We start from the raw sequence: 25,684 nt of genomic DNA, 5'->3' as shown, positions 1-25,684 counted from the left end.
ACAACCCCACCCATTGGCAGAGAGGCTGCCTAAAATCATAATAAGTCCACAGACACCCCAAAACACACCAACGGATGTGGACTTGCCCACCAGAAAGACAAGATCCAGCCTCATCCACTAGAACACAGGCACTAGTCCTCTCCACCAGGAAGCCTATACAACCCACTGAACCAACCTTAGCCACTGGGGAAAGACAACAAAAACAACGGGAAATATGAACCTACAGCCTGCAAAAAGGACACCCCAAACACAGTAACATAAGCAAAATGAGAAGACAGAAATACACACAGCAGATGAAGAAGCAAGATAAAAACCCACCACACCTAACAAATGAAGAGGAAATAGGCAGTCTACCTGAAAAAGAATTCAGAATAATGATAGTAAAGATGATCTAAAATCTTGGAAATAGAATAGATAAAATGCAAGAAACATTTAACAAGGACCTAGAAGAACTAAAAATGACACAAGCAATGATGAACAATAATAAATGAAATTAAAAATACTCTACATGAGATCAGTAGCAGAATAACTGAGGTAGAAAATGGATAAGTGACCTGGAAGATAAAATAGTGGAAATAACTACTGCAGAGCAGAATAAAGAAAAAAGAATGAAAAGAACTGAGGACAGTCTCAGAGACCTCTGGGAAAACATTAAACACACCAACATTTGAATTATAGGGGTTCCAGAAGAAGAGGAGAAAAAGAAAGGGACTGAGAAAATATTTGAAGAGATTACAGTTGCAAACTTCCCGAATATGGGAAAGGAAATAGTTACTCAAGTCCAGGAAGCACAGAGAGTCCCATACAGGATAAATCCAAGGAGAAATACACCAACACACATATTAATCAAACTGTCAAAAATTAAATACAAAGAAAACACATTAAAAGCAGCAAGGGAAAAACAACAAATAACACACAAGGCAATCCCCATAAGGTTAACAGCTGATCTTTCAGCAGAAACTCTGCAAGCCAGAAGGGACTGGCAGGACATATTTAAAGTGATGAAGGACAAAAACCTGCAACCAGGTTTACTCTACCCAGCAAGGATCTCATTCAGATTTGATGGAGAAATTAAACCCTTTACAGACAAGCAAAAGCTGAGAGAGTTCAGCACCAGCAAATCACCTTTACAACAAATGCTAAAGGAACTTCTCTAGGCAGGAAATACAAGAGAATGAAACGACCTACAAAAACAAACCCAAAACAATTAAGAATATGGTAATAGGAACATACATATCGATACTTAAATTAAATATAAATGGATTAAATGCTCCAACCAAAACACACAGACCGGCTGAATGCATACAAAAACAAGACCCGTATATATGCTGTCTACAAGAGACCCACTTCAGACCTAGGGACACCATACAGACTGAAAGTGAGGGAATGGAAAAACGCTTTTCACGCAAATGGAAATCAAAAAAAAGCTGGAGTAGCAATTCTCATATCAGACAAAATAGACTTTAAAATAAAGACTATTAGAAGAGACAAAGAAGGACACTACATAATGATCAAGGGATCGATCCAAGAAGAAGATATAACAATTGTAAATATTTATGCACCCAACATAGGAGCACCTCAATACATAAGGCAAATATTAACAGCCATAAAAGGGGAAATCGACAGTAACACATTCATAGTAGGGGACTTTAACACCCCACTTTCACCAATGGACAGATCATCCAAAATGAAAATAAATAAGGAAACACAAGCTTTAAATGATACATTAAACAAGATGGACTTAATTGATATTTATAGGACATTCCATCCAAAAACAACAGAATAAACATTATTCTCAAGTGCTCATGGAACATTCTCCAGGATAGGTCATATCTTGGTCACAAATCAAGCCTTGGTAAATTGAAGAAAATTGAAATTGTATCAAGTATCTTTTCTGACCACAACGCTATGAGACTAGATATCAATTACAGGAAACGATCTGTAAAAAATACAAACACATGGAGGCTAAACAATATACTACTTAATAACGAAGTGATCACTGGAGAAATCAAAGAGGAGATCAAAAAATACCTAGAAACAAATGATAATGGAGACATGATGACCCAAAACCTATGGGATGCAGCAAAAGCAGTTCTAAGAGGGAAGTTTATAGCAATACAATCCTACCTTAAGAAACAGGAAACATCTCGAATAAACAACCTAACCTTGCACCTAAAGCCATTAGAGAAAGAAGAAAAAAAAAAAAACCCAAAGTTAGCAGAAGGAAAGAAATCATAAAAATCAGATCAGAAATAAATGAAAAAGGAATGAAGGAAACGATAGCAAAGATCAATAAAACTAAAAGCTGGTTCTTTGAGAAGATAAACAAAATTGATAAAACATTAGCCAGACTCATCAAGAAAAAAAGAGAGAAGACTGAAATCAATAGAATTAGAAATGAAAAAGGACAAGTAACAACTGACACTGCAGAAATACAAAAGATCATGAGAGATTACTTACAAGCAACTCTGCCAATAAAATGGACAACCTGGAAGAAATGGACAAATTCTGAGAAATGCACAACCTGCCAAGACTGAATCAGGAAGAAACAGAAAATATGGACAGACCACTCACAAGCACTGAAATTGAAACTGTGATTAAAAATCTTCCAACAAACAAAAAAGCCCAGGACCAGATGGCTTCACAGGCGAATTATATCAAACATTTAGAGAAGAGCTAACACCTATCCTTAGCAAACTCTTCCAAAATATAGCAGAGGGAGGAACACTCCCAAACTCATTCTACGAGGCCACCATCACCTTGATACCAAAACCAGACAAGGATGTCACAAAGAAAGAAAACTACAGGCCAATATCATTGATGAACATAGATGCAAAAATCCTCAACAAAATACTAGCAAACAGAACCCAAGAGCACATAAAAAGGATCATACACCATGATCAAGTGGGGTTTATTCCAGGAATGCAAGGATTCTTCAATATACACAAATCAATCAATGTGATACACCATATTAACAAACTGAAGGAGAAAAACCATATGATCATCTCAATAGATGCAGAGAAAGCTTTTGACAAAATTCAACACCCATTTACGATAAAAACCCTCCAGAAAGTAGGCATAGAGAGAACTTTCCTCAACATAATAAAGGCCATATATGACAAACCCACAGTCAACATCGTCCTCAATAGTGAAAAACTGAAAGCATTTCCACTAAGATCAGGAACAAGACAAGGTTGCCCACTCTCACCACTCTTATTCAACATAGTTTTGGAAGTTTTAGCCACAGCAATCAGAGAAGAAAAGGAAATAAAAGGAATCCAAATCAGAAAAGAAGAAGTAAAGCTGTCACTGTTTGCAGATGACATGATACTCTACATAGATAATCCTAAAGATGCTACCAGAAAACTACTAGAGCTAATCAATGAATTTGGTAAAGGAGCAGGATACAAAATTAATGCACAGAAATCTCCGGCATTCCTATACACTAATGATGAAAAATCTGAAAGTGAAATCAAGAAAATACTCCCATTTACCACTGCAACAAAAAGAATAAAATATCTAGGAATAAACCTACCTAAGGAAACAAAAGATCTGTATGCAGAAAATTATAAGACACTGATGAAAGAAATTAAAGATGATACAAATAGATGGAGAGATATACCATGTTCTTGGATTGGAAGAATCAACATTGTGAAAATGACTCTACTACCCAAAGCAATCTACAGATTCAATGCAATCCCTATCAAACTACCACTGGCATTTTTCACAGAACTAGAACAAAAAATTTCACAATTTGTATGGAAACATAAAAGACCCCGAATAGCCAAAGCAATCTTGAGAATGAAAAACAGAGCTGGAGGAATCAGGCTCCCTGACTTCAGACTATACTACAAAGCTACAGTAATCAAGACTGTATGGTACTGGCACAAAAACAGAAAGATAGATCAATGGAACAGGATAGAAAGCTCAGAGATAAACCCACACACATATGGTCACCTTATCTTTGATAAAGGAGACAGAAATGTACAGTGGAGAAAGGACAGCCTCTTCAATAAGTGGTGCTGGTAAAACTGGACAGGTACATGTAAAAGTATGAGATTAGATCACTCCCTAACACCATACACAAAGATATGCTCAAAATGGATTAAAGACCTAAATGTAAGGCCAGAAACTATCAAACTGTTAGAGGAAAACATAGGCAGAACACTCTATGACATAAATCACAGCAAGATCCTTTTTGACCCACTTCCTAGAGAAATGGAAATAAATGGGACCTAATGAAACTTCAAAGCTTTTGCACAGCAAAGGAAACCATAAACAAGACCAAAACACAACCCTCAGGATGGGAGAAAATATTTGCAAATGAAGCAACTGACAAAGGATTAATCGCCAAAATTTATAAGCAGCTCATGCAGCTCAATAACAAAAAAACAAACAACCCAATCCATAAATGGGCAGAAGACCTAAATAGACATTTCTCCAAAGAAGATATACAGACTGCCAACAAACACGTGAAAGAATGCTCAACATCATTAATCATTAGAGAAATGCAAATCAAAACTACAATGAGATATCACCTCACACCAGTCAGAATGGCCATCATCAAAAAATCTAGAAACAATAAATGCTGGAGAGGGTATGGAGAAAAGGGAACACTCTTGCACTGCTGGTGGGAATGTGAATTGGTACAGCCACTATGGAGAACTGTATGGAGGTTCCTTAAAAAACTACAAATAGAACTACCATATGACCCAGCAATCCCACTACTTGGCATATACCCTGAGAAAACCATAATTCTAAAAGAGTCATGTACCACCATGTTCATTGCAGCTCTATTTACAATGGCCCGGAGATGGAAACCACCTAAGTGTCCATAATCGGTTGAATGGATAAAGAAGGTGTGGCACATATATACAATGGAATATTACTCAGCCATAAAAAGAAACGAAATTGAGCTATTTGTAATGAGGTGGATAGACCTAGAGTCTGTCATACAGAGTGAAGTCAGAAAGAGAAAGACAAATACCGTATGCTAACACATATATATGGAATTTAAGAAAAAAGAATGTCATGAAGAACCTAGGGGTAAGACAGGAATAAAGACACAGACTTACTAGAGAATGGACTTGAGTATATGGGGAGCGGGAAGGGTAAGCTGTGACAAAGCGAGAGAGAGGCATGCACATACACTACCAAACGTAAGGTAGATAGCTAGTGGGAAGCAGCCGCATAGCACAGGGAGATCAGCTCGGTGCTTTGTGACCGTCTGGAGGGGTGGGATAGGGAGGGTGGGAGGGAGGGAGACGCAAGAGGGAAGAGATATGGGGACATATGTATATGTATAACTGATTCACTTTGCTATAAAGCAGAAACTAACACACTATTGTAAAGCAATTTTACTCCAATAAAGATGTAAAAAAAAAAAAAGATTAAAAACACATCATTTTATAAAACATCAAAACAGAGGTTCATCTAGTTTTCATTTTGCAGAAAACATTTTAATACAAAAGACCTTACTTAGACCTTAATGTTTCTAAACACAGCAGTGGGATTAATATTCAGTCTTATACAAAAGGCAATCTCCTTTCCATAGTATCAGTCTTTTACCATCAATAGATCTTAAATTTAAAAACAAGTGGAATTACTGAATAAGATCATATTCTGTTGCTAATTCATGAAAATTAATCATACTTGTAGGTCTTTTTCTATTAATATGGCAACTACCTATAAATTATTCTAAATGAACACAGATACGTAAAAGCAGAACAAAAAAAAATAATCAAAGGATATATGCAAATAGGCAAAGCATATACAATGTGTGGTGTTTATTTATGAATTAAGCCTATTCATTTCTAAACAAAGGATATCTAATACTCCCTTTTTTTCATGGAATGATTAGGTTTTTAGGACATCTTTGGGGCTTAAAAGACAGAGACCATGAATCCAGGGAGATTTCATGCATTTGAGTCAGAGGGAAGTTAAAACATTCAAAGGTAGAAGGAAGTAGGTCCAGAGCTGGGAGGTCAAAGGCATACTGGGACTGCCTGAACTTAGGAGGATTTAGTTCTAATCATCCCAAGAAAAAGAAAAGGGCCGCACTCTTTGTAGGAGGGGTCAAATACAGAACGAGTAGGGTTCCAGCTGCCTCCCCGCATATGCCTTTAAAGAAGATTACAAAGCAAACAGATGCCTTGCCCATGGCACTGACACAGGGGGTGACAGGAAGGCATTAAAGACAGGGGCAAACCCTCCACAGCCAAGGGGCCTGAGAAAGGTCCTGGCAGTAATTCTTACCCTATTTGCTTCAATTTTCTCCCCCATGCCCCCGATGTAGGCTCCTTAAATGTTTCTGTGCCAAAATTCTGACCTTGGTTTTCTTTTTCTTTTTGTTCGATCTGTGCATCTCAAGGAGGACACAACGGGCATTTGGGTGGGACAATTCATGCTTGTCTAGGGCAGTTCTACTACTTGTAGGATGTCTGGCACCTCTGGCCCCACCTACTAATGCCAATAGAGTCTCCAGGTCACTGGGGCAACCGAAAACACATTCCAAATGCCCCCAGGAGGCAAACACAACCACCACCAGTACCACCACCACCGCTTAAAAACCATCACTACAAGCTCTAGTATCTCACTTAAACCCACTGTGCCAAGAACGTACATGACTCAAATCTACATTCAAGTCAAGATTTTTCTGGAATTCTAATCTTTTTCTCCTTTCAACTAGGCACCTTCCCCTCATGCTCCACAGTCATTTCAAACTTGCCCCAAATTGAATTCCTTATCTCCCTCATTAAGCCCCAACCTGCTTCTCTTACACCCTGGATAATACAACCACCATCCACAGTCAACCAGGCAGACACTGGGAGGTAAACAAAACTCCTCCCTCTCTCTTGCCAAGTCCTCGGGATTAGAGGTTCTAAATATCCTTCAAGTCCTTCCTCCTAGGACTCCTATAGGATTCCCATCATCTCTGGCTGTGTTACTGCAATGGCCCCAAACCTTTCACCATCTTCACCTCCTCTCTTATGCAAACACCATTCTACTGTCATCTCCCAGACCACCACGTCAGTCCCCTACCTTATTGCCCGTTGTGTCCACCCAGCCTTCAGTAAACAGTAAAAAGTCCTCAGCAGGCACACAAAGGCCATTACCATCTTCTCTCATCCTCACCTGTGATTCTCACCAGGGGTCCTAGGCCCATAACCTCCAGCATGACCCAAACCTGCCCATTTCGGGTAAGTGCCCTGCCCTAGGATGCCTCTGCACACACACCGGGGATGTTCCATTGGCCGCCACTGGCCCCTGAGGACCAAGAGCCACAGGGCAGATGCCATCAGCTGAAATGCTCTAGAATCCAGGCATCTGGCAGAATAGGAGGCTCCACAAGTGTTGACTAAAATGAGCAATTCTTTATAAAGCAGGAAAGAATTCAGTAGGAACGTCCACTGATAAATGCACACACCCAGAATCAGAATGATCTTGTCCCTGCCTGTTTGTTTTCATATAGCATCCTCTTACACATAAGGGCTTCTTGGTGACATTTACTGGAAAACAGTGAAGAACCTGAGCCACTGTAAAGAGGACCAGACATCACATTGTTAAGTCAAATGCTGAGCATGTTGTGACCTCAGCCTCTACTGAATATCCCGCCACCTATAGCTACAATTTTTCATCAGGTAAAAGTAAAGCAATGAAAATAGTCTTGATTATGCTACACTTAACAATGCCCCACTTAATCAGTACTTAATTCAGACACTGATCGTTTGTTTATTCAAGAAAAAAATGAAAATTTTATGATTTCTTAAGACTGGCAACTCTTTCATGGGTAGCACATGAAGGCATTACCACTTGAGAGTCAGTCACTCTTGGAGCCCAAATGCTGGAAATTCAACAAGCAGGCTTTACATAATGAAATAGGTTTTGTAAATCTTCTGAGAACTTTGAATTTTAAAAAGGCTGTATCTGAAATGAGTTTTTCAAACTTCAATAAACTTTTGTAATGTAAGTTATTATGATACAGACACAGGATTACCATGCAGAAGCTGATCATTCTTAGTTGAAATATAACAGAGATCAAACATTACATAGGCATCTCTCCAAATTAAAACACTGCATTTCAAATAAAAACAAAACAAAAAATGTAAAGGATAAAGATATTTCTTTCTTTATCATTTAATGCAGGCTGAGAAGTCTGAGTTTTGTTTTAAAAATGAAAAATAGACAAAAATGTCCAGAATAGCCTCTTATTTTAAGTTACTACAGAAATGAAAACATTTAAATAAAATCATAAGAGATTTATATTTTGTAAATGAGTGAAATTAAAATAATAAAATTTTCATCTATAATTTAAATAAAATTACTTATTTCAGGGTTAACCAATTATGGGTTTTATCCCCATTTTATATCTAAGAAATGAGTTGGAGAGGTTTAGCAACCTTCTCAAGGTTAACCAACTACCAAGACAAGATGTGATTACTGGGGCCCAGGCTCCTTCTGAAGCATGCCTGGTACACGAGCAGTGCTGCCAAGGCCCAAAGACTCTTAGGACCCAAAACATACTCTGTTCAAGAACTGCTGCTACTCAACAGTCAGAACTAACAGCTTTCTCTAGAGTCATTTATACGCTATGAGAAGTGGACTGATGGCCACACGATTCAAAGAACAATTCCAGAGAGGAGTGAAAAACATGCCACCGTGGTTTTCAGGAAACATATTCTAATTAAAATCATAACTTACATTTTATGGTTATCAAAACAGAAATAATTCTTTATAGCGATATATCTAACATGGAGATTTGTTTTCGTAGTTAGACCAAAGTACACGTTAAAATGAAACAGACTCATTTTGAAATCTGAATACCTGTTGAACAGGGACACACCATCTAAGGCTCTTGCTCTGCCCCCTTCACTAACGGGAGAAAGGAGATTTTTCATTTCTCTTACCAAAATGGGCAAGACTGGTACCAAAAAAAAACCCAATAGGCTGAACACAAGCAATGACCCAGCTTCTGAAAAAAGACTTCCAAGCTGCAGTGTGTGTCACCACCTGCACACCACAGGCCCCTGTTCTCTAAGGCCCAGCAGGTCCTCTGGACACATAATGCAGTAATAAGATTGTCAAGATCTTTTCTTGTGGCAGAATCTGACTTCTGAAGTTGTGTCACTACCATAAAATATTGGGAGAGCTCGCTGATCTGACCACAAATTGCATCTCTGCAGTGGCCCCAACTCACATGCTAACCTGTTCAGCACAGATGTTCAATCTTGCAGTTCAAAAGGAAAATCTACCTGCACGCAGCGATGGAGCCAGGGATACAAACGTGTTACCGTCACTGCCTACTTGGATTTTCCCTAAAGTGACAAATGAACAACGTCCAGATTCACAAGGGGTACTCACCCCAGGGACAGATCCTGTTTTTTGTGGGCCTTGAAGCCTGTACAATTTGGAGGCCCTCTAAGAAAAAAAATTAGGCACAAAAGCAAATATTTAAAAGGTGCCCTTGCAAATGAGGAGCCTTGAAGCTTAAGCTATGAGTTGTACAGTAAACCTACCTTTGACCCAACCATACAAAACTGCCAATATTCAATCCATTTTGATCTACCAAAATAGCAACTTCGGGTGGCTCAACACTGCTGGCACATGGCTCCAGTACAGGCTGTGTAGTTCCCTCGGAAGGATAGAAGAGCTCACCACTGGTGTACAAACTAAGCTTCCTGCACTCATTAAGAATAATAATGGAGGGCTTCCCTGGTGGCGCAGTGGTTGAGAGTCCGCCTGCCGATGCAGGGGACACGGGTTTGTGCCCTGCTCCGGGAAGATCCCACATGCCGCGGAGCGGCTGGGCCCGTGAGCCATGGCTGCTGAGCCTGCGCGTCCGGAGCCTGTGCTCCGCAACGGGAGAGGCCACAACAGTGAGAGGCCCACATAACGCAAAAAAAAAAAAAAAAAATGGAAACTCTTCTAATAGTACTTATGGAAAGTGAAATAGGGAAAATCTGTAAAAATCGTTATGGTCACTATGACTGCATTTTAAAAATAATATATACATATCTTAACAAGGACAAGACTATTATGAAATTGTAAACAGAAATAATGTCTGTATTTGAATGGTTTGATAGTGAGTTACCTTGTTTCCTTCCAACTAATGTTGTTATATTATTGGCAATAATTAAAAAGGAAAAATAAAAGGGAAAAAGGAGAAATAGGGAGAAAGAGAAGGAATATAGAGACCTTAGATATAACTGTCTCATGTGACAATTAATTACACACTTAGCATCTGTCTATACATCAACACCTTGAAACACATCTTAAAATTTTTTTCAAGGAATAAAGATAAAAGCCAATTGAACAAATGAGAGACTTCACACCTCTAAATGTCTTCCTTTTGACATAACGCAGCTGTTTGTTAACCAGTAATGTCTTGGCATGACCAAAGGCAAACGAAAGTGAACTTACTTTTTGCTTGCCTCACAGACATCTGTAATATTGGAGAAAAGATGGTGACTCTCTGTTTTGGTCATCGTTTCACTCAGTGCTTTAGAATTTTTAAACATTCGTATCAAGATCTCCAAGCTGAGTAAATATGAATGTTCAGAGGATATAACTTCAAAGATAGCCTGATAGAAGGAAGAAGAAATGTGTTATTCATTCCTTCAATTAAAGAATTAAACCTAGCTCTCATAATTCTGCTATAAGAATAACATAATATCTTAAAAAATACAAAAAGATAAGTATTAAAAACTACATTACCAAACTACTGTCTTTATATAAGGCACATATACCCAAATTTTGAGAAATAGAGTCACTGCCTAGAGTGTAAATAGTGTAAACGAAAGTATTTGGATGACTTGAGGCTGCACCCTGAGGTCACACTTTGCCAGGGGGCAGAATCTCTGGGAGGAAGCTAGGGCATGTCGTAAAATCTCAGTGTGACATTAATTAACCTTTGGGGTCATCTCCTCCAGCCCTGATTTCAAAGCATGCTGCTCTGGGACAGTGAAGATTTATGGACCTCACTTGGGATTCAGAGAAAATTTCTCACAAATACATTTCTTCCCTCCCTTGTGGGTCCTCCTTTCTCTCCCTATGTTGTAATCCAACTAATTTGTGGTTAATAAGAACAAATATTCTGGGTGCATTAAAGAGCATGATTGGACCTACCCTCAAAATGTTCTTATCAGCCACAGGAATTCTTTTATATAAACTCATACAACTGAAAGTAATTCCGTCCAACAAGCCACCCTCTCTGCTCTCATCAGTGTCTCAAGAAGGAGCGAAGGACCCTCGGCAGAAACTCTTGGTGTCAGGCACACAGTGGTTTACCTGATAAGCGTTCATTAATTATCAAAAGCCAACCCATATATGTGGAGAGACACCAGCGCCCTGTGTAAGGAATTCATCTAGCACCTTAACAAAATCAGATTCTCCAAGAATGGCCAGGCAGGGAGAATTCCTCCTCAGGGAGGGGTAGTGAACATCCTTGCAGGCTTGAGGTTTCCCATCCTTCCTGGAGACCTACCCTAGTAACACTGCCATCAACCCCCTTGACCTCCAGCGTTCTTCCCCTCAGTGCTTGGCCCAAAGGGCACAGAAGATTCTCCCCGTGAGACCCTGTGCTCCAGCTGAGGCCGGGCGGGAGCAGTCAGGCACAGGCAGGTGGACGCCCCGCTGCCGGTAGGTGAGCCATAATTCTTTAAGTCAGGTTAGTGGTGCTAGTCTCAGGGTTCACCTCTCTTTTTAGCATCCAGAAGCTTTTAGAGAAGTCATACTGGTCTAACCTCAGTTGCGCTCCAGGGACTTAAGTGATATAATCATCTAATGAGTAAAGAGTAAGAACATTAAGAGTCTCATTCAACCTGTATCGCGTGTGATTCTATTCAATCAATACAATCATCCCCAGGAAATGTAATGCAAACTAAAGAAAATTCACCCATCCTGACCAAAAATAATGGATTTCAGGTTGTTGATGGATATAGTGCCTTGGAATGACTAAAAAATATTTTCAAAAGCAGAGACTTTTGTAATCAAATCCAAAATGTGAAGATTCAAACAAAAAGATACGATAAATTATACAGAGTAGATCGCAGGAAAAGGTGAGTAAGTGGTAGTTTAATATAATAAGTTTAATGTAATAACTTAAAACATGCAATTGGGTCATCAACTACTTAAAAGCAAATCACATTAGACCTGTTAAAACATCTGTATAGGAATAGAAAGAGACCATAGTTAGATTTGCTGTCACTACCAGGGACTGAACCTGGGCCCTAGCCAGTGAAAGCACAGAGTCCTAACCACTGGACTGCCAGGGAATTCCCAGTCATTACTTTTTAAATCACAAACCTAAATAAATATTTTCAAAATATAAGGGAAACAGAATAGGTTTAAAAGAAAAGAAATATTCAAATGGGACTAGGACCCTGGAGAAGCTCTTGAATTTGTCCACAAACAGAGAGAAATATTGTTTATGCCACAATGTTAACCGTAAAGAAAAAAGTACTGCCTGTTGTCCCTCACTAGGAGGACAGATTTTTATTTAAAGTAGTATTTAGAGAATGGAATACTATACAGTAGTTTGAATAAATGATCTAGATTAACATGCATTAACATGGGTAAATCTCAAAAACAGTGTTGAATGTAAAAAGCAACCAACCAAAACACGTTCAGAATCATACCATTTATCTACATCTTAACAGATACACACAAGTATATGTACATAAATATACCTAATACATGATTGGATGGGTACACATCAATTCATAATTATAGTTGCCTCTGGGGAGGAGAGGAAGGGAATGAGACAGAGGAGGAGAATGTAGGACTTCTATTTTAGTTTAAGTCTTAGTTTCTTAATAAATAAAAATAAGAAAAAAATTATAAATGTAATACATTTTTAATTCTCAGAGACGTGTACACCAATGTTATATACTATTTTGTTTTTTTAAAGTTAAAAAAATGGCATTACAACACATCCTTATATTTTTGTGTTATTTCAGGCCAAAGAAATAAGAAAAAGGTATCTCATGTCCTCTGTGGAACTGATTTACATGCATGTATATGCCTAAGCTTCTGTATCTCCATACTCATATGCATAAAACAGAAGGAAAGTACTTTGACAACTTTGCAGTATTATTACAGTAAGCAATTGTCTTAAACTGCATTTCTTAAACTTCAAGTTATGAAACCCTCTTATTATGTTTTACTTTTTATTAGGTAAACTTTTATTTTGGTATAATTTTAGATTTATAGAAATCTTGCAAAGAGGGTTCAGAGTTCCTATATTTCCTTCACCTGGCTTTCCCTATCCAGGGTACATTACATTTTGTCTGCAGACAAATATTCACATTTTATTCAGATTTCACCAGTTTTTCCACTAACACCCTTCTTCAGTTCCAGGATCTAAGTAATGTCTGTTTCATTTTTCAACATATTTCTTCCAGTGTAAATACACACAGACTAGGTGCTTTGTTAAGTTAAAATGACATTGGTATATTTTAAATTTTCTTTTATGGGAGCTTATGTGTAGTTTTATTTGACAATGATCACATACTCCTTTTGTAAAAAAAAAAAAAAAAAAATGGATACATCGTCAAAGGAAAATGCTGAACATAACAGGCACCCTTGGAACCCTAAAGCATCTGCTTGGTGGAAAACTTACCTCTTGTCTCTTTCTTTCTTCCTGGCTAACTGTCTGAGATAATCCATTTCTTTTCACCTAGGGGGAAAAGCAAAATAAAGTTGAATGCAGTTACTTAAACAACTTCTTTATTATGTAAGACAGAACTCTATGCCCTTCAAAAATGAATTAAGAGAAATTACGCAAAATGTTGAATTCAGTACATACTAATTTTGAGTCTCACACCCCTCAAATGACATTTAATTACACTAATAAATTAGCATAGCTCAACACTAAAGAAATGAAAAGTGTCTAGAACACTATCCTATCAGGTTGGGTTAATCTGTTCTACTCTTAGTTCTGGCTAGTCCTAAAATACTTATGAAATTAATCTTCTGATTCATAACTGAAGAAATTCCCGATAATAAAGAAAATGAAGCCACCACTCTAAGAGTTTACTGCCCAGAACCCTGGTCAGTAATATGGTGTCCTTATTTCATTGAAAGAGTAATTTTAACACTATTTTTTCACAAAGACTCAGTGGAACAGCAATGCTCTTTATAAAAACCCAATCAAACAAGGAAACGCCCCTTGGCCCAACTTCAGCAGTCTTTCAGGCATATTTAATTTTGACAAATAAGGATATTAACCTGATAGTCTTTGGAGAAGCCACAGTACCTACAAGAACCAAGAATGCTACCATTCTTCTTCTGCAAGTACCATACTTGCAGTAATACGGTTGTATCCCTAGTTGAATCCCTGCGGTTCCTGACTCAACTGCCACACGTTTTTACCTGACTGCTGTAGTTCCTATCAAAATTCAGTCTCTAACCCAAAGAGTAGAGGCTGAACTATGAACTCCATGAAGGCAGGGCCTGGAGTCTCTTCTGATATACCCGGCACTGAGTCTGGCACATGAAAGGTATTCATGTTTTTCAGTTAAAGTTCAATTAGCAAAAGGTAAGGCCTATGCAAAATACCAACCAATTAAATCCTGCACTTCACAAGAAGAAGAGCAGGAAGAGAGTGCCCTCCCCTTGTGTGAAAAATTAATAGCAATAAAATATAATAAAGGTCTTCAAACGTTTGGCTCTCATACTTCTCAAAAAAAACCCGTAAAAACCATGTTCCCTTAGACCCATTTTTAAGTTGGCATCTCAGATTTTCATCCTAAACTTAAAGAATTTTAAAGATGTATTTTGGGGCTTCCCTGGTGGCACAGTAGTTGAGGGTCCACCTGCCGATGCAGGGGACAAGGGTTCGTGCCCCGGTCTGGGAAGATCCCACATGCCGCGGAGCGGCTGGGCCCGTGAGCCATGGCCACTGAGCCTGCGCGTCCGGAGCCTGTGCTCCACAACGAGAGAGGCCACAACAGTGAGAGCCCTGCGTATGGCAAAAAAAAAAAGATATATTTTGCTGCTAATTGTAAATTTAGACATTTTAACCGTGTGTTATTTTAAATGTATCCAATGAAATATAAAAACCATGATGACTAAATACCTATTGTATAACATCATTCATTCAAAAATCAATAAGCTTTTCTTAACAGTTGGAGATTTTACATTCTTCTTCTTTCTCCTTGAAACCTCATTTAGATGTCAATCCCACCCCGCTAAGTTTCCTAGTATAATTCTATGTGTCAGGGTGTCTAATTAGTCACCCTAGCATACTTTAACACAAAAATAGGTTTTTACATTTAATTTTCTAAAACTTCCTGTGACCAATGAGCTTTAAGCATAAAGACTCTTCTGGATTGTAAGATCACTACAAATAGCATCACTAATCTATAATCAAAATGACACAATTACTTCTAATTTCAATGCATTTAGCCCTAAAAGTAAAATTTTACTGACAGTGCAACTCTGAGTGAGATGGTGGCTTAATTAAAGGAGGCTTTGCTGAAACCAGTATTTCAAATTGACCCCATTTTATCTTGTGCCTGTGATTTAACACGTTGAGACAGGGCACCAAAGTAAGATTTGATACGGCTAAGAGAGATGGCTTTCTCTAGAAAAATGGCAAAAGGGGTAACTGTGAAAGTGGAAGTTGGAAAAAAATTAAAAACCTGGTGTAACACTTTAACTGCAGATACAGTCTCAGTTTTAGAAAAAAGAATACCTACAAGTTGAGAATCTGGAAAATGGTCCCCTTAAAACTATTCCTGCCCATCTCACATCGTCTTGCTGAATGCCCTGGGGTGTGGTGCATATCCCAGCGTGAAGACCGCTGGCACACAGTTCTCTACATTGTGGGGTCAGGGTAATAAAGACTACTACATGTTACTGCCTTTAATCTGATTGTTGGAAAAGGTTAGAAAGCAGTGCAGTAGAGTAGAAAGAGTCCGAAATCAATAGTAAAATCAGCAATCATTTACTGAGCACCAGGAAATATGTTGTGTATTTTATATCCCATTCCCATTGAATCCTCATAAAAATTCTAAAAAGCCAATACTACTTTTATGCCCATTTAACAGATGGGAATAACAACTAAGGCTTAGGATCCCAGATCACACAGCTAATAGGTAGCAAGGCCAGTCAACTTCAGGGCTCCCACTCTTAATCATAATATTATCAGGGATAGGAACTCCCAGCTTTCTATGAGAGGCACCCCGTTTCTAAGGTTGGATGATCATCACTACAACCCCTTCTAATGCCAGGTCTGTACCAAGTCTCCATATGTTTGTTTTCATCCACCCATATCACGGCATGTTGTAATGCCTTACCCACCATCCTGACCCTGGGTCAGCCTGTCAGCAAGAACTCATGGCTAAAAAGGCTTCTTCAAACATTTTAATAAGGTAGGAGACTGGACAGAAGAATGAAACTGTTCAGAGCTGCTCCCATTTGGTTAACCCTGAGCAGGAACTTCACAGGATTTCCTGCCTGACACAAAGTCCTGACAGATCAATATCCCAGCATCACGCCCACTGTCTCTGCAGGTGAGGTCACCAGCAAGAATTTCCAGGCCACCGGCATCTCTATCCACAACTACTGCTGACTTCAAACCCGGAAATCTTAAGGGGAAGAGAGCGAAGCATGTGGGCTTAGAGACCTACCCAGATACAGCTAGTTTACTGAGGGATAAAGAGTACTTCATCCTATCAAAAAGAAAAAGAAAAAAATCCCCAGCTAAAGTAGTTGCTCTTCTGAGGGGGGAAAGGAGGTAGTTTTGAAAAAGGCAAAGTACTAATTGCATAGAATTATCATCTTTCACTAATAATACTAATTTTAAAAAATGATAAAATATTCCTTTACCCAAAAAAGTCATCAGTAAGAGACCAGCAGCCCATACAAAACTGACCAAAAAGAAAAAAAGATTCCATGAAGCAGTCTTGGGTTATAATTAAGAAGACGGGCACATTCGGGGAATCTGAAAACTGGCTCTGGAGAGTTGTGATGAGCCAGCTCCTCCTGGCTGGCTGCCAGACCACTGCTCCAGGTCCTGGCTGGACAGGTTCTTCTCCTGAGCCAAGAAGAAGCATTTTGTCCACCTGAGACCTTCCACGTTCAACTCTAAATTAAGCAGAGCAGGTGCCTGGAGGTCGAAGGTCAAGAGCAGCAAGATTATTTCAGAGACTGAAGAATTTGGAAGATGAAACCAGAGAAAGAAGGGGAGAGAGGTTATAAAACAGGGCCTCACAGAGACTGGCAGAAGGCAGGCAGGAGAAAACCGGGGGGAGAATGAAAACACAGAGCAAAGTGTCAAGCAGAAAGAAACAAGGAAAGAAGGGGGTGAGGGAGGGAGGGAAAGGAAAGAAGGAGAAAGAATGCATGCAAAGATTTTAATAGTAAATATCTCTGGAAATTTTCTATTCAAAACCAGTGGCCTTACTGCTAAACTGAAGTAAAAATCTTTGGAAGGCCCAGGCTCTTCTTCTGCACAAAAAAAATGTGTATAAAGCATATGTTTATACCTATAGTTTTTACATTTACATGTTTTCTGCAGTTTGCACAGTTTTGCTAAGAGAATCTAGCAAAATTCTCCAAGGGTTCTCCTTGTTTCCATGTATGGAAAAGAAAATACACCAGCTTCCAAAATGGATTCCTATTTTGTTATCTAAAATGAAAGAAATTAAATTGTACAGGCTCTTTTTTCTTTTTTAAATATATATTTTGCAGTGGTGGCTCTGGCCCAGCACAAACGGGAACACACAGACAGCCAAGCAACACTCCTTTACAGCTCTCCTCTGACCTCACTTGAACTTTCTCATTCCTCACTGGTCTAAATTTTTTATTTAACTATCTCATCAAGTAGAATTACATAAGTAGTTTAATGAAACATTAAGAACTAGATTCCATTTGGGGTTCTTGATTTCGTATAATCTACGAAACTTATAAACATATAAACTTATATAACTTATATAAACTTTTATAAGTTATAAACTTGTATAACTTTCGTATAATCTACAAAACTCTTCAAATCTTGCCATGGTAGACGATAGACTCTAAGGAGAAAGTGTGAATGTATGTCAATATTGTCAACATTTGAAGTGGATAAAAATTAATTCAAATAAAACAACAAAACTGTAGCTCACAACTATAGTTCTGACATAAGTTGAAAAATATGAACATATATTATGTGGCCTGTCAAGACAGTGAATGCAGGGAACTCACTAATGTCATAACAGTCCTAAATTCATAATTATAAATTATATTTTTACTGCTGTAACTGGATTGAAATTCTCCTCCCATGATTTTTGTAACCAGTATATTTTCCATGTTCAAAAGAGACAGAAGTTAACAACTGGCTAAAACTAATAAAGGACAGTAGAAGATACTTCATCTATGGATATGATATTGTCTTACTAGACCCAAGATATAGTTTCTGAAATTTATAAAAGGGTAAACTCCCTAAAGTACAGACCCAAAAGTTAATTAACGGATACTCCACCTAAAATTGACGGCGAGTAAGTCAGAGAAAGACAAATATCGTATAATATGACTTACATATGGAATCTAAAAAAATGATGTAAATGAACTTATTTACAAAACACAAATAGACTCACAGACATAGAAAACAAACTTACTGTTACCAAAGGGGCAAGGGAGGGAGGGATAAATTAGGAATTTGGGAGTAACATGAACACACTACTACATATAAAATAGATAAACAGCAAGGAGCTACTGTATAGCACAGGGAACTATACTCAACATTCTGTAATAACCTATATGGGGAAAGAATCTGAAAAAAGAATAGATATTTGTATATGTACAACTGAGTCACTTTGCTGTACATCTGAAATTAATACAACATTGTCAGTTAACTATACTTTAATTTTTTAAAATGGTTAAAAAATAAATAAAATAAAATGGATGCCGATTTCCTTCTTGATACTTTGCCAATCTGAGCTTGTTAGATGACTGTCCCACAAAGGAACAACCAGGCTTTAGGTAGTAATTCCACTCCCACATTCACCACAGCTACAGGTGTTTTCACCTCATGAAGAACTGTGTTAGGAAAACCATGAGCTTTATGCAATATTCCTTGGCCTTTGACGCCACGGACTGGAATAGGTAATAAGCCAGGTTCTCTGCACCTCCAACAGAGCCCTGAGGTTGCCATTTATACAGAGCCTATCTACAGGATAGAGTCGGCCCTGTACTTGTGGACAGAGCCGAGATGAACTACACCAGTCACCTGGCTGATCAGATGACCATTTTCTATGGGGTAAACGAGGATATGTCCTCAGGCCCTCTGTGACTTGACAGTGTTTCTAGATAAGACAGGTGCACGTTCCTTCTGTTTTTCACCGCCAGCCAGAGAAACCAGAATAGGAGGGCCCCCAAAAGACTGACCGACCAAAAAGGCTCAGAAAAGTAGTCAATTAAAAATTAGATCAGATATTTATAACCCAAGATCACACAGGCTCCATACAGCACTAATGTCCACTGAATACCCATGGGAGCTAAGACCTTTAAACTTAGAGTTACCCACTTGCTGAAAATTGACTGTTTTATTCATGCCTCCTGGTGATTCGCTATTCATGGGCTTCTATTCTCAAGAGTTCAAGTGGGAAGAGAATGAATTGCAAAGTAAAATTACATCACGTGACACAATCACTCCTAGGTCCTTTCTACAGACTTAACACAAGCCGAATAGCCCCTGAATTATAAATGAGCTAGAATTCTTTCACTGCCAACAACATGGGAACAGCGTCTCTCTGAGTGTATGTCTGAAGTTCCTAAAATGAAAAATCTGCCACAGGCCCAAAACACTGTCCTCTGTAAGCAGTCCCTGCAGGCTGTCTCGGGCCCCACCACGTCCACCGAGAAATCACTGAGATACCTTCCACCTAAGCCACAAGCTACTGCAGAACATCCACATCAAAGAGCCAGAGATCTGGATAACCAAAGATCAGATAAATGAGGTCAAGATGGGGACAGTGCCATATTTTTAGGGAGGAGCTGGTAAATAGAACACTACTTTTTAGAATAATGAGAGGTAGAAGACAATGGCCCATTTAATAAAATCATATGCTTAATTTAAAAAGATGTCAAGTAACATGCCAGGGACCTTCTCATTCATTTGTTCAAAAAACCAGATCTCCTCTCTGATCTACATTGTTAAGGTTAATTCTATAATCCTCACCAAAGTTCTTGAATCTCAAGAAACAGCAAGCTCCCCCAGCCTCCCAGAGGTAACCTCAGGTCTGCTAAAACCGTGGCAAACTCAGATAAGACAGGCCAGGGCTTGGGGCTCTTACCCTGTAATGGCCTGAGTCACCCTCTGCAGACAGAGCCAGGATTCCTGACTGAGCCCCAGTTACTTCAGTACAGATATGAGGCCGAGGGGACAGACCACAAACAGCAAGGTCATTAAATGTACCAGAATAAGTTGCCATGCTTTGTATGATTTAGGACATAAGCATGCGTTACTTCCTTTGCAGCCAGCCCTCGTAAACCAGCATCCTACATCTAGCCAATTCCTGATTCAGAGTATTGAATCTACTTCTCCAACTACCAATGTATCAAATGCTTACCATGCACCAGGTACTGTTCTTTCCATGCATCTAAAACATCTAACAATGCCACAAGGAAGCTATTACTATCGCTATTTTACAAAAAAGAAAATGGAGACACAGGAAAGTTAAATCATCGTTAGCCCTAATAAGTGGCCAAGCTGGGATTCAACCCAGGCCTGCTTGCTGCCTCCAAGGACTAATCTCTCTCTCTTTTTTTTTAATAAATGTATGTATATATTTATTTATTTATTTTTGGCTGCGTTTGGTCTTCGTTGCTGCGCACGGGCTCTCTCTAGTTGCAGCGAGTGGGGGCTACTCTTCATTGCAGTGTGCGGGCTTCTCAGTGCGGTGGCTTCTCTTGTTGCAGAGCACAGGCTTGAGGCGCGCAGGCTTCAGGAGTTGTGGCTCGTGGGCTCTAGAGCGCAGGCTCGGTAGTTGTGGTGCACGAGGTTAGTTGCTCCGTGGCATGTGGGATCAGGGCTTGAACCCGTGTCCCCAGCATTGCCAGGTGGATTCTTAACCATTGCACCACCAGGGAAGCCCCAAAGACTAATCTCTTAACCACCATGGTGCACTGCCTTCTCATGCTTCTGAATTTCTTAAGAGGTGTGACCTGCAGCTACTTTTCCCTTAAACTAAGGTCCTCCCCCTGGATGCCCCAGAAACTGCATCCCCAACTGAATTCCCAGCTCCTGCTGCAGAGAAAGTTAAGCTGTTAGCAGGGCGCCTGGCAATTTTTAACTTGTTGATTAGTACTGACATTTGTGGAATCTCCTCAGATTCCTCTCTCTGACTTGTGGCTCTCAATACCGTCATTCCCCTGTGGGCTACTGAGCCTGGACCCAAGTGTACTCAATCTCTATTCCCCCGTGAAAGAGAAACCCAGTTCTCCTTTTTCTATCTGCAATCAAGAGGAGAAAATGAGATTAGGACATATATGAAAAGCTCATGACACAGAAGTAGAGAGGATAAAAAGTAAACTGGTTTTAGGGGAAAAAGGCGATTCCATAAAGTTATTTAATAAAAGATGAGCAGTTTTTAAAAGTGGAACATTTAATAAAATACAGAGGAGGAGACCAGACTAGTAACAGTGGTGAACAGTGGAGGGGGTTGAGAATGGTGGTAAAATCAGAGCAACTTTTAGTCTTAACTGTTGTGTTTAGTTTTGTAATAAGGTGAATGTATTTGCATTACTTCTGTAATTCAAAAATAATTGTTTCAAAGAAGTTAATTTAAATTTTGATTTTAAGTTGCAATATTAGGAATAAACTAATGACTAACAAAGGGAATTGGTTAAAAGAACCAAACACCTACTTATTTGATGAAATATAATATGAGCTTTACAAAGGTTGATGTGGAAGAAACTTTAATAACATGGAAAGTCATTCACAACATTGTTAAGAGAAAAAAATAGGTTACAAAACAGCAGGTTTAATGACCTGAGAAAATATTTACAACATTGTTAAAGAGAAAATATGAGTAATAAGACAATATTATTGTGTTAATTTTTGCTTAAAGGAAAAGGAAAACTCTAAATACACATTAAGAAAAAAAAAAAGTCTGAAAAGTTATATACCAAAACGTCAACAGTGATTGGATGGGAGGGATTTCAACTAATTTTTATTTTCTTCTTTTTATCTATTGGTACTTTTTGATTTTTCTATAATAAGCATCTCTTGGCTTTAGAAGTAAAGCATTATTTTTAATAAAAACTAAAATATGTTTCAAAGTCCTCTCTCATAAAAGAAACAAAGCAAGTAGGACAGGCAAATGGAACTGTTTACGGATGCCAATAATACCTGCATTTCTTTGTTTCTGCCCACAGGAAAACTCTTAAGTGAGAGGTGACCATGAGAGAGATTTCAGTCAAGCCCAAACCGGGCAGTGGCTTATGAGGCAGTGTTGAAAGTGAGTGATGACAGGCAGGTGTGCAGATGGGCGAGCAGAGGAGGACTCGGCTGGAGTCGCATAATTGACAATGATGCCGATGACACAGTGAAGGCATGAGTCAGGAAGGGGCTGACGAAGGCAGAACAGGTCTGAGGGGCTCCTCTTGCAGAAGAGGACACCTGTTTGTAAAGGTGGTGCCAACATCTTGGCTGCCATTTTGTTTTTGCTTGTTGTTTTTGGAACGTGGCAGATGGATAGGAATGATCGCCTCCAAACAGTAAGTTCCTTAGAACAACACTGACACTGAAGTTAGTTTCTTTTTTTTTTTTGAGGTACGCGGGCCTCTCACTGTTGTGGCCTCTCCCGTTGCGAAGCACAGGCTCCGGACGCACAGGCTCAGCGGCCATGGCTCACGGGCCCAGCCGCTCCGCGGCATGTGGGATCTTCCCGGACCGGGGCATGAACCCGTGTCCCCTGCATCGGCAGGCGGACTCTGAACCACTGCGCCACCAGGGAAGCCCTGAAGTTAATTTCTTAGATTGGCAATAAAATCTAAGCTGAGTAAAACCTGTTTTGGAAAAATGGATACTGAAGTGAACTAATAGGGACTTCCCTGGAGGTCCAGTAGTTAAGATGCCGCACTTTCACTGCAGCGGGCACGGGTTCGATCCCTGGTCAGGAAAATAAGATTCCACAGTCTGTATGGTACAGCCAAAAAACTAAAAATAAAAAAAAAAGTGGGCTGATGTTTTACATGAGATGTTCAAAGCACACAGTGGTTCCACTGGACAGGAATTACCCCATTATTATATGGAGGAGACCTGAGAAATAGGCACAGAATTACCACTCTTCTCCCATTTGCCTATATCTCAAGCTTCCTTCAAGCAACAGTTTATACTTCTATTGCTTTTATTTTCCACTCTTCTGCCCATCTAGCCCGTCTAGTTTTAGTCAGAGTCTCTAGAAAGCACTTTCCTGACCTTTACTGCTTTCTATGATATCTATCTGTGTCATTCATTTTCACATTTTGTCCTACAGTCTTTCAAAAACATCATTAAACCTTTCATTTCTATTGTCTCCTAAACCAGTTTCTAAGTTCCTATAGCGCAGGTACTGGTTTTCAGTTTGATTTGTTTGCCCCATCCAGCACAATGCAGTGCAATATAAATGAATTCTGCAGTCAGATACCAGCGTTTTCAAGCGACAAGCTTATAACCTCTTAGTGAATAGCAAAATAAAGCCCAAGAATTTCTGATTGTCATCTACTTAAAGGTAACAAAACAGAAAGGACAGAATAGAGAATACCATAGTGCACTGCATGTATTAAGGGTAACTTCTGTTTTCTAAAGCTTTTGTTTGAGATACACACACGTGCACCCATGAACACACCTACTGGCTTAACAAGTAAAATGTATTTCTCATTATGTTAAGCCACTGATATAGACCATGGTTGCAATGTCAACTCCACCATATGTAAATTTACACTAGATATGTCAGTCATGTCACTTAACACTCCCACTCACCCTCAGAAGAAAAGCTGTTCTACTCAGAGCTTCTGCAAAAGCAGCAGCCCAAGAGCCCACATTTCACACCATCATGGAGGCCAAAGCTGATTGGAAAAGAGCTACTTAAGCACCTGATCAAATAACAGTAAATGTTTAAGTGACCTATTTAAGCGGCGGGAAAGTGGCTGAGCCTATATGATTCTCTCTCAAGAAATTGACCTGGGGGGACCTCCAAGATGGCAGAGGGGTAAGACACGGACATCACCTTCTTCCCCACAAATACATCAGAAATACATCTACACGTGGAACAGCTCCTACAAAACACCCACTGAACGTTGGCAGAAGACCTCAGACCTTCCAAAAGGCAAGAAACTCCCCACGTACCTCGGTAGGGCAAAAGAAAAAAGAATAAACAGAGACAAAAGAATAGGGACGGGACCTGCACCAGTGGGAGGGAGCTGTGAAGGAGGAAATGTTCCCACACACTAGGAAGCCCCTTCGCGGGCGGAGACTGTGGGTGGTGGAGAGGGGAAGCGTCGGAGCCGCAGAGGAGAGCACAGCAACAGGAGTGCGGGGGGCAAAGCGGAGAGATTCCCGCACAGAGGATCGGTGCCGACCGGCACTCACCAGCCCGAGAGGCTTGTCTGCTCACCCACCGCGGCGGGCGGGGCTGGGTGCTGAGGCTCGGGCTTTGGAGGTCAGATACCAGGGAGAGGACTGGGGTTGGTGGCGTGAACACAGCCTGAAGGGGGCTAGTGTGCCGCAACTAGCCGGGAGGGAGTCTGGGAAAAGGTCTGGAGCTGCCTAAGAGGCAAGAGACCATTGTTTTGGGGTGCGCAAGGAAAGGGGATTCAGAGCACCGCCTAAACAAGCTCCACAGATGGACACGAACCACGGCTATCAGCGCAGACCCCAGAGATGGGCATGAGGTGCTAAGGCTGCTGCTGCTGCCACCAAAAAGCCTGTCTGTGAGCACAGGTCACTATCCACACCTCCCCTCCCGGGACCCTGTGCAGCCCACCACTGCCAGGGTCCCGGGATCCAGGGACAACTTCTCTGGGAGAACACCTGGTGCGCCTCAGGCTGTGCAACGTCACGCTGGCCTCTGCCGCCGCAGGCTTGCCCCACATCCGTACCCCTCCCATCCCCCGGCCTGAGTGAGCCAGAGCCCCCGAATCAGCTGCTCCTTTAACCCCGTCCTGTCTGAGCAAAGAACAGACGCCCTCAGGCGACCTACACGCAGGGGTGGGTCCAAATCCAAGCTGAACCCTGGGAGCTGTGCGAACAAAGAAAAGAAAGGGAAATCTCTCCCAGCAGGCTCGGGAGCAGCAGATTAAATCCCCACAATCAAGCTGAAGTACTCTGCATCTGTGGAATACCTGATTAGACAACGAATCAACCCAAAACTGAGGCGGTGGACTTTGGGAGCAACTGTAGACTTGGGTTTTTGCTGTCTGCGACTGACATGTTTCTGATTATTTTGTTTATCTTAGTATAGTTTTTAGGGCTTGTTATCATTGGTGGATTTGTTTATTGGTTTGGTTACTCTCTTCTCTTTTTTTAATTACTTTTATATTTTAATTATTTTATTTTATTATTTTCTTTCTTTTTTTCTCCCTTTTCTTCTGAGCTGTGTGGCTGACAGGGTCTTGGTGGTCGGGCCTACTGTCAGGCCTGAGCCTCTGAAGTGGGGGAGCCGAGTTCAGGACACTGGACCACCAGAGACCTCCTAGCCACACATAATAACAATTC

The 25,684-nt window shown here is 40.1% G+C and overlaps 1 protein-coding gene across 1 annotated transcript in view; it reads right to left on the bottom strand.

Annotated features, from left to right (window-relative positions):
• Nucleotides 1-25,684, bottom strand: part of ARHGEF26 (Rho guanine nucleotide exchange factor 26) — a 151,875-nt gene that overhangs the window by 103,277 nt on the left and 22,914 nt on the right. Inside the window, exons 5-6 of the mRNA XM_065876262.1 lie at nt 13,619-13,675; nt 10,420-10,580 (exon numbers count right to left, since the gene is read on the bottom strand). Coding sequence (XP_065732334.1) covers nt 10,420-10,580; nt 13,619-13,675 — 218 coding nt within the window. The remainder of the gene's footprint in view (nt 1-10,419; nt 10,581-13,618; nt 13,676-25,684) is intronic.

Source organism: Phocoena phocoena, chromosome 4 (assembly GCF_963924675.1).
Source record: "Phocoena phocoena chromosome 4, mPhoPho1.1, whole genome shotgun sequence".
NCBI classification, from domain to species: Eukaryota; Metazoa; Chordata; class Mammalia; order Artiodactyla; family Phocoenidae; genus Phocoena; species Phocoena phocoena.
This window is presented reverse-complemented; position numbering and strand designations above follow the sequence as displayed.